At 35.3% G+C, this 17,058-nt stretch overlaps 1 protein-coding gene across 2 annotated transcripts; it reads left to right on the top strand.

The window, feature by feature from the left end:
- The first annotated feature begins 371 nt into the window (after positions 1-371).
- Positions 372-16,131, top strand: cep70 (centrosomal protein 70). Of its 2 annotated transcripts, XM_088074667.1 has the most exons (17): positions 372-524; positions 887-907; positions 2,559-2,658; positions 3,432-3,555; positions 6,812-6,992; positions 7,745-7,920; positions 8,756-8,815; positions 9,635-9,734; positions 9,813-9,901; positions 9,976-10,044; positions 11,014-11,089; positions 11,176-11,328; positions 12,355-12,507; positions 12,609-12,777; positions 12,876-12,984; positions 14,096-14,175; positions 15,879-16,131. In XM_088074667.1, the coding sequence occupies exons 2-17, from the start codon at positions 899-901 to the stop codon at positions 15,938-15,940; spliced, it is 1,710 nt and encodes a 569-aa protein (XP_087930793.1). In that variant the 5' UTR covers positions 372-524; positions 887-898; the 3' UTR covers positions 15,941-16,131. The 2 variants fall into 2 exon arrangements, with proteins under 2 accessions (XP_087930793.1, XP_087930792.1); XM_088074666.1 differs by lacking the exons at positions 372-524; positions 887-907 and adding an exon at positions 2,118-2,473.
- The last annotated feature ends 927 nt before the right edge of the window (positions 16,132-17,058 follow it).

A 17,058-nucleotide genomic window follows, 5' to 3' on the forward strand; every position in this document is an offset into this window, starting at 1 on the left:
TTTTCCTTTAAGCTATGAATATTCATCCTTTACTTGACTGATACAGTGCTACATAAACATCTCTTGGATACATTTGCTGTTGGAATAAATAGCAATTTATTTTATCATTTTTTATTTTGTAAAATAATTGGAATCCAGTACTGTATAAAACAAATAATATAAATAATAATAATAATAATAATATAAATATATATATATATTTATACAAAATTTATATATATATACAAAATATATATATATATATATATATATATATATATATATATATATATATATACACAACATTTTGTCATGTTATTTCTGCTTTCTCGCTGAATGACAGCCGCTGGCTCCAAACTCTCGCGATACCCAAACAGAGACACCCCATTGGTTTAGCGCGATGACGTCACAACCTACTTGTTTTGAATGGCGGAAGCAGCGGCCCCGTGGACTGAATGTTGATGAAAAACAAACGTTAATGTTGCTAAATTGACCGCTATTGTGCCGTGAGGGAAAACTCAACTTAACGGCAACGTCGTCAATCGGTAACTTACCCGTTAATGCTATATTTCTCTATTTCAAAGTCAACAAAACCACAGCTAACGGTAGCGATAAAATAAGCTACTGCAGAAGCTAACCGAACATGCCGAGCTACTAACTAACATAACAAATAATGTTATTTTAACATACAATTGCATACAATTTGCATACAATTGTATGCCGAATTTATTAGAATAATCCCAAGATTCCGAAAAGTTACTTTTGTTGATCAGATATACTTGTGTGTTGTAAATAACAGCCCGGCAAAATTAAATTAGCTGATTTTTAAATGGAGTTCCGCGTTTGTTTTTGTTGTTTTGGATCTGCTGTGACTTTAATACCGTGTATATTGTTTTATTTCCTGCAGACAGCTGTAACGATGGAGCAGGTGAGTAAACATTAAAAAAACATCTTAGTGTGCTGTTCAGAGGCTGCAGAGTAGTGATACTCAATGTACGGCCCGCGGGCCAAATCTGGCCCCCTATATGGTGTCAGATGGCCCAACAACGGTAGGAATAAAGTGATGCACAATGGGAAATGTTTTTGTACTTTTAGTATGAATAAGGTGCTGCATAAAACAGCATCAAATAGAGCTTGTTTATAAAAAATAAGTGCTAGCGGACACCCCCGACAGAGGTCCTAGCTAAGACCCTAATGTCCTAAAATCCTAGAAATGTCCTAAAATTCTAAAAATGTTTTAAAATCATAAAACTAGAAATGTCCTCAAAGAAAGGAAGAAATTAATGCTAAAATCCTAAAGGAAAGGCCTTAAATTCTTAAAAAAAAAAAAAAGAAGCTAAAATGAAATGAAAATGAAACTAAATTCATATGTCCTAAAACACAAAAAGTTCCTAAAGTTCTATAAAAAAAAAAAATTGCTAAAATCTTAGAAACATGCTAAAACCCTAAAAAAAATTAAAATCACCAAAAAATATTCGAAAAATATGCTAAAAAATCTAAAAATGCTTATCCAGAAATCCTAGAAACGTCTTCAAATCCTACAAACATCCAGAAGTCCCAGAAGTGTCCTAAAATCCCTCAAACAGAAATGTCCTCAAATTAAAAAATGTCCCTGCTTGTGTTTGTATGTGTGCATGCGTGTGTGTGTGCGCGCGCGTGTGTGTGTTTGTGTGTGCATGCTTGCATGTGTGTGCATGTGCGTGCGCGTGTGTGTATGTGTGTGCATGCTTGCGTGTGTGTGCATGTGCACGCGTGTGTGTGCGTGCGTGTGTGTGTGCATGTGTGTGTGTGCATGCATGCATGCTTGTGTGTTTGTGTGTATATGTGTGCATGCTTGTGTGTGCTTGTGTGCATGCTTGCATGTGTGTGCATGTGCGTGCGTGTGTGTATGCATGCGTGCTTGTGTGTTTGTGTGTGTATGTGTGCATGCTTGTGTGTGTGTGCATGCATGCGTGCTTGTGTGTTTGTGTGTGTATGTGTGTGCATGCGTGTGTGTGTGCGCACGCGCGTGTGTGTGCATGTCTGTGTGTGTGCATGTGTGTGTGCACGCACGTGTGTGTGTACATGCGTGAGTGCATGTGTGTTTGCATGTGTGCATGCATGTGTATATGTGCATGCTTGTGTGTGTGCATGTGTGTGTGCGTGTGTGTGCATGTGTGAGTGCATGTGTGTTTGCATGTGTGCATGCATGCGTGCTTGTGTGTGTATGTGTGCATGCTTGTGTGTGTGCGTGTGTGTGTGCATGTGTGCGTGTGTGTGTGTGAATGGATCAACTTTCAGCTCCTCTCTGCTGCAGAGTCCTGAACGCTCGTTGCTCTGAAAGCTCGTTTTAGGGAAGCCGCTCTGGTCTGGTGATGATAAAAAGTGACGCTCTGTCGGAGCAAAGTTAGCGCTGCAGAGACGGAGACATTAGAGTGTGGACATGAATGGCAGGACAGCTTGTTCTTTGCAAAGTAAGACATATGTGTATCTGTGGACTTACAGGCAGTTCCAGGTAGGACTCGGAACTCTGCAGCAGCTTCTCTTTGCTCTGTGGTGTGTGTTTTCTCACTCTGTGTGTGTGTGTGTGTGTTTTGCAGCAGGAGCAGGTACAGTGGGACGATGTCAACAAACTCCTGCAGAATCGTGGATTTAAGCCGGTGTGTTTTGCAGATCCTGTGGAGAATAAGAACCTTTCAGGTAAGAGTCGCCGGTTCCGATTTTTTGTGGCGCTTTTTGCAAGCATTTAAACCTCTGAAACCTGAGAAAATTATTTTTTTATTATTATATTTTCTTTCTAAATTGTGGGGAAAAACGGGCAAGTAGCAGCTTGGCATGAAATGTCCTGCATGTTGCATTAAAAAAAAAAGACAAAAAACAGAAAGGAGAGCGAGAGAGTTATGAGAAAATTTAAAAGATAATGAAAAATATCAAGTAACCTATATTTATAATTATATATTTTACATTAAACTGCAGAAATATTACATTTATATGTGTATAAATATTTATGTGTGTATATAATTGAATTGCAGTTTAGTTTTTTGTGTTTATTTGTACACAACTAAAAACTTTTTTAAGGTCACTTTCTTTTTTTTCTTATTATTATAATTATTAATTATTTTATATATTTTAGTTTAGTTTGGTTCAGTTTATTTATTTATTTTCGGTTTATTTTTACACAATTAAAAACTGCCTAAAATCAAAGTGATTAAAAACGTATTTAACTTTTTTTTCTTCTTTTTTATTTATTTATTTTTTTTACGTTGTTGTGCTAATTTCGTTTCGTCGCAATAGTATTTTAAAAAATGATTAATTCTTGTAATTTATATAATATTCGTTTATTATTATTATTATTGTTCTCTGTGGTTTATTCGTGTCACGGTGAAATTTTAATTGTAGGAGACTGCTAAAGCCTTGAGAAGTTTCCCTTGTGTTTTTCGGGAATGGACAGTATGAACAGTCTGTGTCCTCAGATCTGATTCTTCTGGACAAGAAATCAGCGGGCGAGATCAGGACGTCCTTGAGGACGATGCTCGCAGACTCAGAGAGGAGACAGTCCCTCATCCAGGAGCTCGTCAAGTCCAACAATCAACTCAAGTACGTCAACAAGTTAATATGTTGCGTCGATCTCATGCAGTGAGACATTTCTCGCTAAAAACGTGCATTTATTGGTCTTTTCTATGTGAAATTACACAGTGTTTTTCTTTTGTGGCAAAATATGAGAAAATTCAATTTTTTCCTTTCAATAAGTTTATTTTTTAAACCACATTGTCATCATTTATCAGAATGTATTGTATTGTATACAATACGATGCGGTACAATACGATACGGTTCGATAACGATACAATATGATGCGATATGATACGATACGATATGATATAATATGATACGGTACAATATGACATGGTACAATATGATACGATACGATATAATATGATACGGTACAATATGACATGGTACAATACGATACGGTACAATATGACATGGTTCAATACGATATGATATGATACAATACGATATGGTACACGGTCTTTTCTGTGTGAAATTATACATTTGTGTTTTTTATTTTGTGGCAAAATACAAAAAAATTCAATTTTCTTCTTTCAATAAGTTTATTTTTTAATCCACATTGTCAGTTATCAGTATGAATAACAATACGATACAATACAGTACAATATGATACGGTTCAATAACGATACAATATGATGCGATACGATACGATATAATACAATACGACATGGTACAATTTATTAACAATACGATACCATACAGTACAATACGATGCGGTACGATAACGATATGATGTGATACGATACTATATGATATAATACGATGCGGTACGATAACGATATGATGTGATACGATACTATATGATATAATACGATATGGTACAATATGACATGGTACAATACGATACGGTACAATATGGTACATGGTCTTTTCTATGTGAAATTATACATTTGTGGGGTTTTTTTTGTGGCAAAATCCGAGAAAATTCCATTTTCGTCTTTCAATAAGTTTATTTTTTTAACCACATCGTCATCATTTAGCAGTATAAATGTCAAATATTATTTTTTTTTTAAAATGTAACCCTTTAAATGCCAAGTGTTTGTCATGATGCCTCTGTGTTTTTAAAAAAAAGTGTCACCAAAAAAAACCCCACAAAAATGAATTATTTTCAATATACTATATACAAAGTAGATTTAAAAAAAATAATAATGATCAGCTTTGGATATGTCAATGACAGTGCAGTTATAGCAAAACAAACAAATGTGAAGAAAAGTGGTTTGATTAAAAAAAAATGGAAAGAGCAATTAGTAGACCCAAAAAAAATGAGCAAAAAAAATTGATTTAAAAAAAAAGTTTGTCCGTTAAAAAAATTACCTGACAATTAGCACCAAAAAAAGGAAAAATGTACACACAAAACAAATAAATAAGTTAAAATATGATAATATTAATAAATAGAAATGTATTTTTGTGTAACACAATTTTAATTTTTAATAATTCTGAAAAATAGCTTTTATTTTGCCCTTTTCTTGTGGATAATTTTCCAGTGATTCCCTCTTTCTCTTTTTTTTTTTTTTTTTACTAATTATCGTCAAGTTGCCTTTAACTCTCACGATTTCCAAATAAATTAAAACAATTTGCAGCACAAGAAAACTGATGATTTCAAAGGTTTAGTCCTCTTTTTTTGAGGTTGTGAAGTCAAAATAAGGCTAACGTAACGAACAGCTGAGGAGTTTTTACAGCGTGCACATGCCTGCAGTATGCAAGCGTTAGCATCCACTTAATAATGCATGTGTAATGTGTGTAGACCACCTGTCCTCCTGTCATCTAATCTGATCCGCATCAGATGAGCATCACAGAGACGACTCCTGCAGGTATGTAGGATTGGCCCTGAGGCCCTGAGGGAAACCAGCTGACTGTCACACTGATCATATTTCTCCTCACTTATATACATTTCTGCACTGTGCAGGACTCAGTGAAGGGCGGGGCTAAACCCTCAAACCTATCTGGGGTAAAAATGAATTAAAAATGTATTAAATTTTTAAAAAACAGTCGTATAACTTGCATGAAATACATGGTCAGTTCTTTTTCTTTCAGTATTTCAAATGTGAACAATAATACGTTACAGTACAATAACGATACACTATGATATGATACGATACTATATGATATAAAACGATACGGTACAATACAATACAGTATATGATGTTATACGATATGATACAATACGAAACGGTACAATATGATACAGTACAATACGATTCGATATGATACAATACGATATGGTACAATACGATATGATACAATACGATATGATATGATGTGATATATACATACGATATGGTACAATGGTGCGATTACGATATGATTTGATACAATACGATACAATACAATACAGTATGGTACGATACGATACGGGAAATGAGAAAGAGCTCATTTGTAAATTGCAGATTTGTAAAATTAGTAGAATTAATTTTTCCGGTACAATACATTTTTTTGCAAGAATGTTGGTCATATTTTAATAATTATGTTATTTATTTTATGCACCTACTTTATCTTTTTTGCTTATATCTGTAAAACCAGAAGACATCTAACTAACTTAACTAACTATAAACATAACATCCTTGTCCCATCCTTGTCCCAGCTAGCAATTTTTGGTTCTAAAAATGTTCTGAGAATGTTACAATGCAATGTTTTTAGTAATGTTTTCAGGGCCAAGCCCAGCTAGCAAGGAACGTTCCCACAACTAACATTGTTGCGATAATATTTTAAAGAAAACATTTAATTTAACGTTCAAAGAACATTTTAAGGATGTTATCATTTCAAATAATCTTATAGGAATAAGATTAAAAGCTGACTAAGACGTAGCATTTAAACTGCAACATTCGGAGGATGTTTTGGTGATGTTTAGAGGCAAAAGATCATAGAAATGTATTTTTTTACAGAACGTTCCCACAATGTTACATGAGAACAAAGAAAGAACATTGTCAAAAGCAACATTCAGAAAATATTATTGAGGCCTGAGATTACGCATTTTTTACGAAAATGTAATGTAATGTGATATCATAACAAAAAAAAAGAATTAACAGTTTTTTTGATATTTATAGAGAATGTTACCCTAATGTTAAAAAGAACGTTTTAGGAACTAAAAGAAAACTTTCTGCTAAAAACTTGCATTGTAACATTCTCAGAACATTTTTAGTACCAGAAATTGCTAGCTGGGAGTTTTCTTTTAGTTCCCAGAATGTTGTTCTTCAACTCTCTATAAACATCCTTTTAAAAAATAAAAAATGTTTACAGGAACGTTTCATAAAAAAATCTGTGCTCACTCCTCCACACTCTTCAGAGAGGAGGCTCAGGAGAACGTGAGTCGAGCGGCTCAGCAGTCTCAGAGGATCACGGAGCTGGAGGGGCTGCTGGACGTGGTGAAGACCAGAGTCCAGGACCTGGAGGACCGCTGCCTCGGGAAGGCTGTCCAACAGCATAGTGTCACACAGCAGCTGCAGCAGGACAAACAGGAAGCACAGGTGAGTCATGGTGCTCAGATCACAAGTTCACATAAATGATCCATAATCAATAAATAAATCATCAGGATTCCCACAGTCATGGAAAACCTGGAAATCTCATGGAATTTCACTATCACATTTTCCTAGTAAAACTAAACTAACTAGTAAAAATAATTGAAAGTTTTGTGAAAATTATGGAAGTTAGTTGTGTGTAATAAATTAAAGATATTAATGTAACATAACGGTAGATATGTTTTCTGGTTGTTTTTTTTTTAATTTTTGGCAGTTTTTTTTAGCTATTTAAATTTAATTTAAATGTAATTAATAATTTAATTTTTTTTTTTTTTTTAAATTTTTGAAAGGCATATTTTAAAAATCACCAAAATTACATCATTTATCAAAGCCAGAAACTGTAAAAACAGAAAATATTGTCAGATTTCAAATTTTCGACAGTGCTTGCATGCGTGAAAAAAATTCTGAAAATTACATTTGAATAGATTTTGAATTTTAAATGTTTGAAAAATGCTGGGCAAGGACAAAAATATTAAATTGGGTCCTCGAAAAGTCATGGAAAAATTTTGAAATTTTGTCTGTGACTATTTGTGAGAACCCTGTAAAAAGAAACAAAAAAATCCACCTTGACGAGAATGCTCAATAAAAAATATTTTAAAAATCAAACCATTCTGTTAGATAGTAAATATTGCTTTTTATAAGCTTCTATTGAAACATCGCCTTCTTAGTGAAAAAACAAATCTTTTTGTTTCATCTGACAGAGACTGTGTGAGGTTCTGGAGCAGAAGTTGTCCAAACAGAAGGAGGAAACAGCTCAGCTTCAGAGGAATCTTTATTTCGCCCTTAAAGAAGAAGAGCTGCGATTGGCTCGACAAAGTCAGACTTTCCAGCACTTCTGCAAGAGAGTGAGCCGGCAAGACTCCGCAGTAGACCAGCAGTAAGACTGACCGCAGCCTCCTTTTTCCTGTTCATTTAAAAAAGCAGCGTTTCCCACACAGTCTGTTATTTGTGGCAGCCTGCCACATTTAAAACTTCTACCGCCACATATTGAGTCTCTATTTTTGGAGCTTGACGGGTTTTTTTTCGAGTGGTGTTGAAACATGCAAACTGGTAATTTGTTGTGTTACACTCTCGGAGTGCAGAGTGTACTCTCAGCATAGGTGGTGCAGCAGAACGTCAGGCTCATTAGGGGCTGTTTGGCACATTTACGCGCTTAGGATAAGTATAAAATACACTGTGAAAATGAAACTGTTAAGTACAAAAAATGCAACATTAAAACCCATTCAAACTGCAATTTTTTTGCCATTTAATGTGTAACTTTTACTGTTTTCTATTTGATGACAGCAGTTTTACAATATTTAGCAAATGAAGAAAATTTCCATAAGGTGCACTGAAACAATTAGCTGCAAATCGTTGACATATCCCAGGCTGTGATAATAATAAAAAATAAAAATAAAAAATCTGCTTTACATGTAGCATATTGAAAATAATTCATTTTTTGTGTTGGTTTTTTATCTAAAATTTAGTGGCGTCATGACAAAAAGCTGGCATTTAAAGGGTTAAAATTCTGAAGAGTAATGAATATTTTGTGTTTAGAGTGTATTTGACACTGCACAGATAATAATAATGCATAAAAATCAATGTTGCTAATAATCATTTAAATATCCTAGGCTGTGATGATAAAAAAATCTACTTAGAATACAGTATATTGAAAATAATTCATTTTTTGATTGATCCAGTTCTCCTCGTTCTCCTCGTTCTCCTCTCTGCAGGATGTTGGATGTGATCGACTTCTATGAGACTAAAATGACTCAGCTGCTAGATGAGCTCAGGTAACTCAAAATTTGCTCAAATGTTCACTTGGACTTAACAATAAACTGATAAGATTTTGGTGGTCATAGGTCAAGTTCACTGCATCATCAGTCTCATTCTTGCGCGATATCTCAAGAACACTTTGAGAGAATTTCTCCAATTTGGCATAAATGTTCGAGTTGACTGATTAGATCTTGGTGGTTAAAGGTCAAGGTCACAGTGACCTTACATTCTTCTCATTCTGGTGAAACTGATATCTTAAGAGGGAACGTCTGCAAATTTGACACAAACATTCACTCAAGGACGAGCTGATTAGAATTTGCTGTTTAAAGTCAAGGTCACTGGTACTTTGCACCCATGTCATCTTCATGAATGCATGTATCCTCAAACTTGGACTCAATAATGAAAGGATTAAAGGATGAAAGGATTCGAATCTGTTAGTTGAAGGTTAAAGGTCAAGGTCAGGGTGATGTCATGCTTCATGTTTTTGGCCATAACTTCAGAACCACCTTGAAACTGCAGGTTGTATAGATCCTCTATGTATAAAGCATGTGTATTAGCCACCATCTGGTTTCCTGCACCTAATTCTGAACCATTCTGAGCTTTATGACCGTGACCTTTATTCTGTGACCTTAAAAGCGAACCACAATGTTGGAAATAGAGGACGGACAAGGCAACAATACAGAGGTTATGAATCGCCAGACAAAAAAAAAAGCCTACGTAAGAGCTACTTGAACAAGAATCCTGAACGGAACCAGTTCTTGGTGGAGAACGGGTATCAGGGATTCTTTTTGGGGTAGATAACTGCTCTTGCACTAAGCCGTTTGTTTTCACCACAGATCTGTCAAAGGAGAACCCGAAGGATCTCAAGTTGCTCATCGGACCAGAATCAATAAGGCATCCAGCAACGTTACTCCATCTTTCAAAACCATTCTCAAGGTAACTTGAAAAAACCTTTATCCTTGTTCACATTGCTTCCCCCAGAAGCAGTCGGTCTCACTGTTGCATATCTCCAAGGCGTACCAGGAGCAGCAAAAGAAAAGCAACGGTCAAATCGAAGATCTGAAGAGGGAGGTGGATCGGCTGAAGCAAGAGCTGGAGACCAGGTGTGTTTCTGCAGCCTGGAACTAATGCGTGTGCCGTCATCACGGCAGTATTGTGACTGTGTTTTTCCGTGCAGGCCGACACTTAAAGAATTGAAGTTCTACAAACACAAACTCCGCCGGCTGGAGGACTCAAATAACACCAGGTAGGAGGGCGCCTACCTCCGTGATGAGGCCACCAGCAGCAAAATGATCTGTCTTATGCATTTTGGACCCTCATATCCAGAGGGATTTTTTTTTTCAAATTTGGCACAAACATTCATTTGGATTCAACTATTTACTGATTATATTTTGTTGCTCAAAGGTCAAGGTCATTGGGACCTCGAATCTGTGTAATTGTAATTAACACAATATCTAACAATATCTAACCTTGAGGGAATTTCCTCAAATTTGGCATGAACGTCCACTGATTTAATTTTGGTGGTCAAAGGTCAAGGTCTCAGTGATGTTAGATACAATATCTCAACAACTAGAGGGAATTTCTTCAAATTTGTCACAAACGTCCTCTGAACTTGACAAGTTCTGAGTTCAACCGCTTAGATTTTGGTCTTCAAAGGTCAGTTTCATTGTATCATTTGTCTCAATTTTAGGCCTTGAGAAATTAGTTTTGGCAAATGCTCATTTGGACTTAATGATGGACTAATTAGATTTTGATCAGACCCTTGATCAAAGGTCACCTTGATATTTCAGATTTGGCACAAACGTCAACCTGGACTCAAAGACGAACAGATTAAAATTTGGTGGTCATAGGTCACTAGGACCTTGTGTCAGTCTCGTTTTATGAGTGTGATATCTCAAAAAGGCCTTGAGGACATTTTGTCAAATTTGGCACAAACGTCCACCTGGACTCAAAGACGAACAGATTAGAATTTGGTGGTCATAGGTCACTAGGACCTTGTGTCAGTCTCGTTTTATGAGCGTGATATCTCAAGACGGCCTTGAGGACATTTTGTCAAATTTGGCACAAACATCCACTTGGACCTAAAAATGAACTTGCTTAGATTTTGGTCGCCGAAGTTCATGTTTTTAGCCATAAATCAAGAATTTATACGCTAATTACGACCAGTTTCAGATTGAGGCCCATCACTTACGCACAGTACCAACCGTCTTTGCAGACTGCCGAAAGAAGACAACGCAACGGAGCTCAACAAGAACATCAGGGAGGCCGGTTTGTGTGGCCCCTATCACCATGTAAGCATGTTTGGTACCATGAGGTCTGAATCAGGTCTTCTAACTAAACATTAAAACTAACAACCATTTCTTTTCCCGAATTTCAGCTTTTGAGTGAGATCAGGGCCATAGTGACCAATCCCAATGCTCCGTTAAGCCTTCACAGACAGAAACCTTCGGCTGTTGGTTTGGAGCTGGCCGAGTTTCAGACTCTCCTCCCCACACTGGAGGTTTGGGCCCAGCAGCTCCACCTGCTCAAGGTAGACATTGAATTTTGAATTTTAGCATGTTTTTAAGTTTTGGGACATTTCTCGGATTTCGGGATGTTTCTGGGATATGGGACATGTATAGGATTTTGGATGTTTCTCTGATTTTAGGACATTTCTTAGAATTTAGGACATTAAGGATTTTGGGACATTTCTGGGATTTTAGGAGATTTCTAAGATTTTGGTATAGTTCTAGGAATTTAGGTTGTTTCTAGGATTTTAGGACATTTCTTAGAATTTAGGACATTTCTCGGATTTTAAGGCCATTTCTGGGATTTTAGGAGATTTCTAAGATTTTGGTATAGTTCTAGGAATTTAGGTTGTTTCTAGGATTTTAGGACATTTCTAGGACCCCAGGACATTTCTTAGAATTTAGGACATGTCTTGGAATCTAGGACATTTCTAGAAATTCGGCACATCTCTAAGACTTCAGGACATTTCTTGGAATTTAGGACATTTCTAGGATTTTAAGGCAATTTCTTGAAAATTTAGGACATTTCTAGGATTTTAAGGCCATTTCTGGGATTTTAGGAGATTTCTAAGATTTTGGTATAGTTCTAGGAATTTAGGTTGTTTCTAGGATTTTAGGACATTTCTAGGACCCCAGGACATTTCTTAGAATGTAGGACATGTCTTGGAATCTAGGACATTTCTAGAAATTCGGCACATCTCTAAGACTTCAGGACATTTCTTGGAATTTAGGACATTTCTAGGATTTTAAGGCAATTTCTTGAAAATTTAAGACATTTGTAGGATTTTGGGACGTTTTGATAAGATATTAGGACATTTCTAAGGATTTAGGAAGTTTCCTAAATTTTTGGCCATTTCTAGGATTTAAAGGGCTTAGCTAGGACCTCTGTTGAGGGCTCTAGACAATCCTTCACTGGCACCTTGTTTGAGGCTTTTTTTCTGGCACCTGAAAGTACAAAAACCATTTGCAGTGTGAACCACTTCAAGGATTTCAGGACATTTCAAGGATTTCAATGATGTTTCTTGGATTTTAAAACATTGACTGTGTAGGATCTGCAGAGGGCTTTAAATAAACTGACTGGCAGACTGATGCCGTGGCAGCCGGCTGACGGTGGACGTGATGCTGCAGAAGCAGTGAAGGTGGAGGACATGATGCTGCTGGTGGACACCATGCTGGAAAACACCGCAGCTGAGGATGAGAAAGTACGACACAGCACAATTTTTCATACTACAACTAGTGTCCTCTAGGCAAAGCAATATCCTGCTGTCCTGATTTCAAAGTTCTGTCCTTGCTGTCCCCTCAGGTTCTCAGGAGTCCCACTCGGTTCACTCTGGGCTCAATGGTGTCTCACTTCCAGAAGCTGTTTGACGTCACCTCCCTCAGCGGGGTGTTCCCCCGTATGAACGAGGTGTACATGCGGCTGGGAGAGATGACCAACGCCATGAGGAACCTCCGAGACGTTCTGGACCTAGGTAACCTGCAGCTAGAACCCCAAGCTTTGTCCTGTGTGTCCTGCGGTCAGATTTCGGGTATTTGGACAGTCGCTGAGCAGGTGGTGTTTGTGTGTCAGACAGCAGGGTTCCTCCTGCCGAGGTGGTGAACCACGTGGCCAGACTGGTCTCGTCCACTGAGGGCTCTGCTGGACTCCACAGTCTGCTGGGAGATGCTGACATTGACAGGTTCCCATACACACACACAAGCATGCACACACACACACACAAGCATGCATGCACACACACACACACACACACAAGCATGCATGCACACACACACACACACACACACACACACACACACACACACACACACACACACACACAAGCATGCATGCACACACACACACGCACACACATGCACACACACACACACACAAGCATGCATGCACACACACATGCACACACACACATGCACACACACACACAAGCACACACACACAAACACACAAGCATGCATGCACACACACATGCACACACACACACATGCACACATACACACGCATGCACACACATACACACGCATGCACACACACACCACACACAAGCACACACACACATGCACACACACACACACGAAAGCATGCACACACATACACACGCATGCACACACACACACACATGCACACACACGCATGCACACACCACACACACACACACACACACACGCACACACGCACACACACACACACACACACACACACACACACACACACATCATTGGCCCTTTTAAAACTGAGCAGGTTTCATTTTATTTTGAAAAACCCACACACACGTATATACGCAGCAAATTACTTTCTATTTTTGGAAAAACACAATATAAATAATAATGGTATAAATAATTCTATATATATATAATTACATAAATAATTCTATATATATGTATATATACATATATTTGTGTGTGTGTGTGTGTGTGTGTGTATATATATGGAAAAATTTTCATACAATTATATATTTAATATTTATTACAATAAGTTTATATTATTTTATATTATATCATGTTACAGAAAGAAATAATAACTTTTTTTTATTAATATTTTCAGCACTTTTGGGAGGTTTGTTATTGTTCAGTTTTTATTTATTTATTTTTATTTTTTTAAAATTGATTTCATTTAATTTTTTACTAATTTCTCAGTAGTTTTGGGGCTGCGTCCTGTTACCTTTTGCCCATGTTTTTGAAGGGAGCCAAACAATCAGCCCAGGTTTCCAAAGGGTTAAACTAAAACCTGCATCTCACGGCCGGCGTTTCTGCAGAAACTTTTTTTTTTTTTTCATCCTTGCTTCTGTTTTCCAGCATCATGGTCAAAGTGAAGCAGCATGAGGAGTTCTTCCCGGCTTTCCACGCTCTCATTATCGATATTTTACAGACTCTGGGTAAGTGTGACGCACAACGACAACACGCAAAGAAAGTTCGCAGATTCATTATCATAATTATAAAATATATTATATATATTTTAAAAAATATGCTAGTTTACGTCCCTATAAAGTTGCCGACCTCAGATAGATAAATCCCTGTTCTGCGGTTCAATAAAAGCAGGTTCTATTGTCCTCTTTTCTAAATTTAATTTGAGTTTTATTCATCATTTATATCTATATGTGTATCTCTATTTGATGAAATAAAAAAAATGAATTCAGTAAAGAAAAGAGGATAATAGAACCTGCTTTTATCAAACCACAGAGCAGAGGATGGATAGATAAATATAAATATATATTATTTATATAGATATATAAATAATAAAACTGCATTATTTTTCTCTTAGTTCATGTCTTCAAAATGTGGAAACATATGTAGAAAAACATCTATATATATATATGTATCTAGAAAGAGAGAGATAGAGAGATATAGAGGTATAGCTAAAGAGATAGAGAGATATAGATATAGAGGTATAGATAGAGAGATAGAGATAGAGAGATATAGATATAGAGGTATAGATAGAGAGAGATAGAGATAGAGAGATATAGATATAGAGATATAGATAGAGAGATTGAGAGATAGAGAGATATAGAGGTATAGATAAAGAGATAGAGAGATATAGATATAGAGAGATATAGATAGAAAAAGATATAGATAGACAGACATATGGAGATAAATATAGATAGATAGAGATAAAGATAGAGAGAAAAAGATAGATATATAGGTAAAGATGGATTAATAGATCGATATCGATAGCTAAAGATAGATGGATAGATAGATAGATAGATAGATAGAGAGAGATAGAGAGATATAGATATATTCTAGAGATATAGATAGAAAGATAGAGAGATATAGAGAGATAGAGAAATAGAGATAGATAGAGATATAGATAAAAAGATAGATAGAGATAGATGAAGATATAGATAGATAGATAGATAGAAAAAGATATAGATAGATAGATAGAAAAAGATATAGATAGATAGATAGAGAAAAAGATAGATATAGATAGGTAAAGATGGATAGATATCGATAGATTAATAGATAAATATCAATAGCTAAAGATAGATAGATAGACAGATAAAGATAGATTAATAGATAGATTTCGATAGCTAAAGATAGATTCATAAATATAAATAAAGATAGATTAATAGATATCGATAGATAAAGATAGATTAATCAATATCAATAGCTAAAGATAGATTAATAGATAGATTTCGATAGCTAAAGATAGATAAAGATAGATTAATCGATAAAGATGGATAAAAGATATTGATATAGATAAAGATAAAGAATACAGTTACATTTAATTGCATCTATCTAATTTATATTACTTGATATTATTTTATTAACTTTTTAAAATATATTTCTCCGTAAAAATAAAAAGACAAAACAACAACAACAAACGGAGTATAGATGTACATTCGTATCAATAGTATTTTTTAAAAAAAAAAAAAAAACTTTCTGTAATCATCTGTAAAAAAGTGTCACGATGATAAGAAGTTTTGCGGACACATATGAAACATAATACGGAGAATCAAAAATTTCAGCAGTTATTGGTGTTTCTTTAATTCGTTGAAGTGTAATTTCAGGAGATAACTGCTGGTAAAAATAATGACTACAGTTATTATGGGTTATTATATTAAAAAACGCGTGTGTGTTGCAGGCGTGAGTCACCTGGACAACATCCTCCCAGCTCTGAAGTCTTTGAAACAAGCAGCAGAGTGACCGCTGTCTGCTGTTCGCTTTTTTTTTTTTTCTTCATAAAAACTTCAATTTTTCAAAAGCACATCTGAAAAAAAAGATTTTTTTTTTAAATTGTGAATCCAAAAAAGAAACTACCAGATAATCCCTTATTTATTAGGTTCGTGAGACTGACTCAGCAAATTCATTTAAATAAAAACAAGTGTGTGTATTCATTTTGTGTAAATTCATGTTTCCGTGACAACCACACTGCTGCTGAGTAACCACCAGGTGGCAGACGTGTTTCAGTGTTTCTTCATCATGCAACAGCGTCTCCTGAAATATCAATGTGAAAATGTGCCACTGTACAAATGTGTTGATGTTGTGAAAGATAGAAGAAAGCATTTCAGAAAATACTTCAGCATTTTAAGAAAAAACTTCGAAATGTTGAAGTATTTTCTTAAAAATTGAAGTGTTTTCTAAAAATGCTGAAGTGTTTTCTGAAATGTTGAAGTATTTTCTGAAAATTAGAAGTGTTTTGTTAAAATGCTGAGGTGTTTTCTGAAATGTTGAAGTATTTTCTGAAATGTTGAAGTATTTTCTGAAAATTTGAAGTTTTTTCTTAAATGCTGAAGTATTTTCTGAAAATTTGAAGTGTTTTGTTAAAATGCTGAAGTGTTTTATTAATGTTCTTTTGTTTTTTTTAAATAATCTAATAATCGAAATGTTGAAGTATTTTCTTAAAAATTGAAGTGTTTTCTAAAAATGCTGAAGTGTTTTCTGAAATGTTGAAGTATTTTCTGAAAATTAGAAGTGTTTTGTTAAAATGCTGAAGTGTTTTCTGAAATGTTGAAGTATTTTCTGAAATGTTGAAGTATTTTCTGAAAATTTGAAGTTTTTTCTTAAATGCTGAAGTATTTTCTGAAAATTTGAAGTGTTTTGTTAAAATGCTGAAGTGTTTTATTAATGTTCTTTTGTTTTTTTTAAATAATCTAATAATCGAAATGTTGAAGTATTTTCTTAAAAATTGAAGTGTTTTCTAAAAATGCTGAAGTATTTTCTGAAAATTTGATTATTAGATTAACATTTCAGAAAACGCTTCAGCATTTTAACAAAACATTTTCCAAAACTTCTAGATTATTTTAAAAAAACAAAAGAACATT

Source organism: Plectropomus leopardus, chromosome 24, assembly GCF_026936395.1.
Source record: "Plectropomus leopardus strain MGB_pleo_1.0 chromosome 24, ASM2693639v1, whole genome shotgun sequence".
Taxonomy (NCBI): Eukaryota; Metazoa; Chordata; class Actinopteri; order Perciformes; family Serranidae; genus Plectropomus; species Plectropomus leopardus.

Bases quoted from the DNA above. Each gene is read 5' to 3' on its own strand.
- cep70 (XM_088074666.1), top strand. From the start codon at position 2,402: ATGAATGGCAGGACAGCTTGTTCTTTGCAAAGTAAGACATATGTGTAT. The intron at 6,993-7,744 runs GTGAGTCATGGT...TTCATCTGACAG, and splicing joins AGGACAAACAGGAAGCACAG to AGACTGTGTGAGGTTCTGGA. The intron at 9,902-9,975 runs GTGTGTTTCTGC...TTTTCCGTGCAG, and splicing joins AAGCAAGAGCTGGAGACCAG to GCCGACACTTAAAGAATTGA.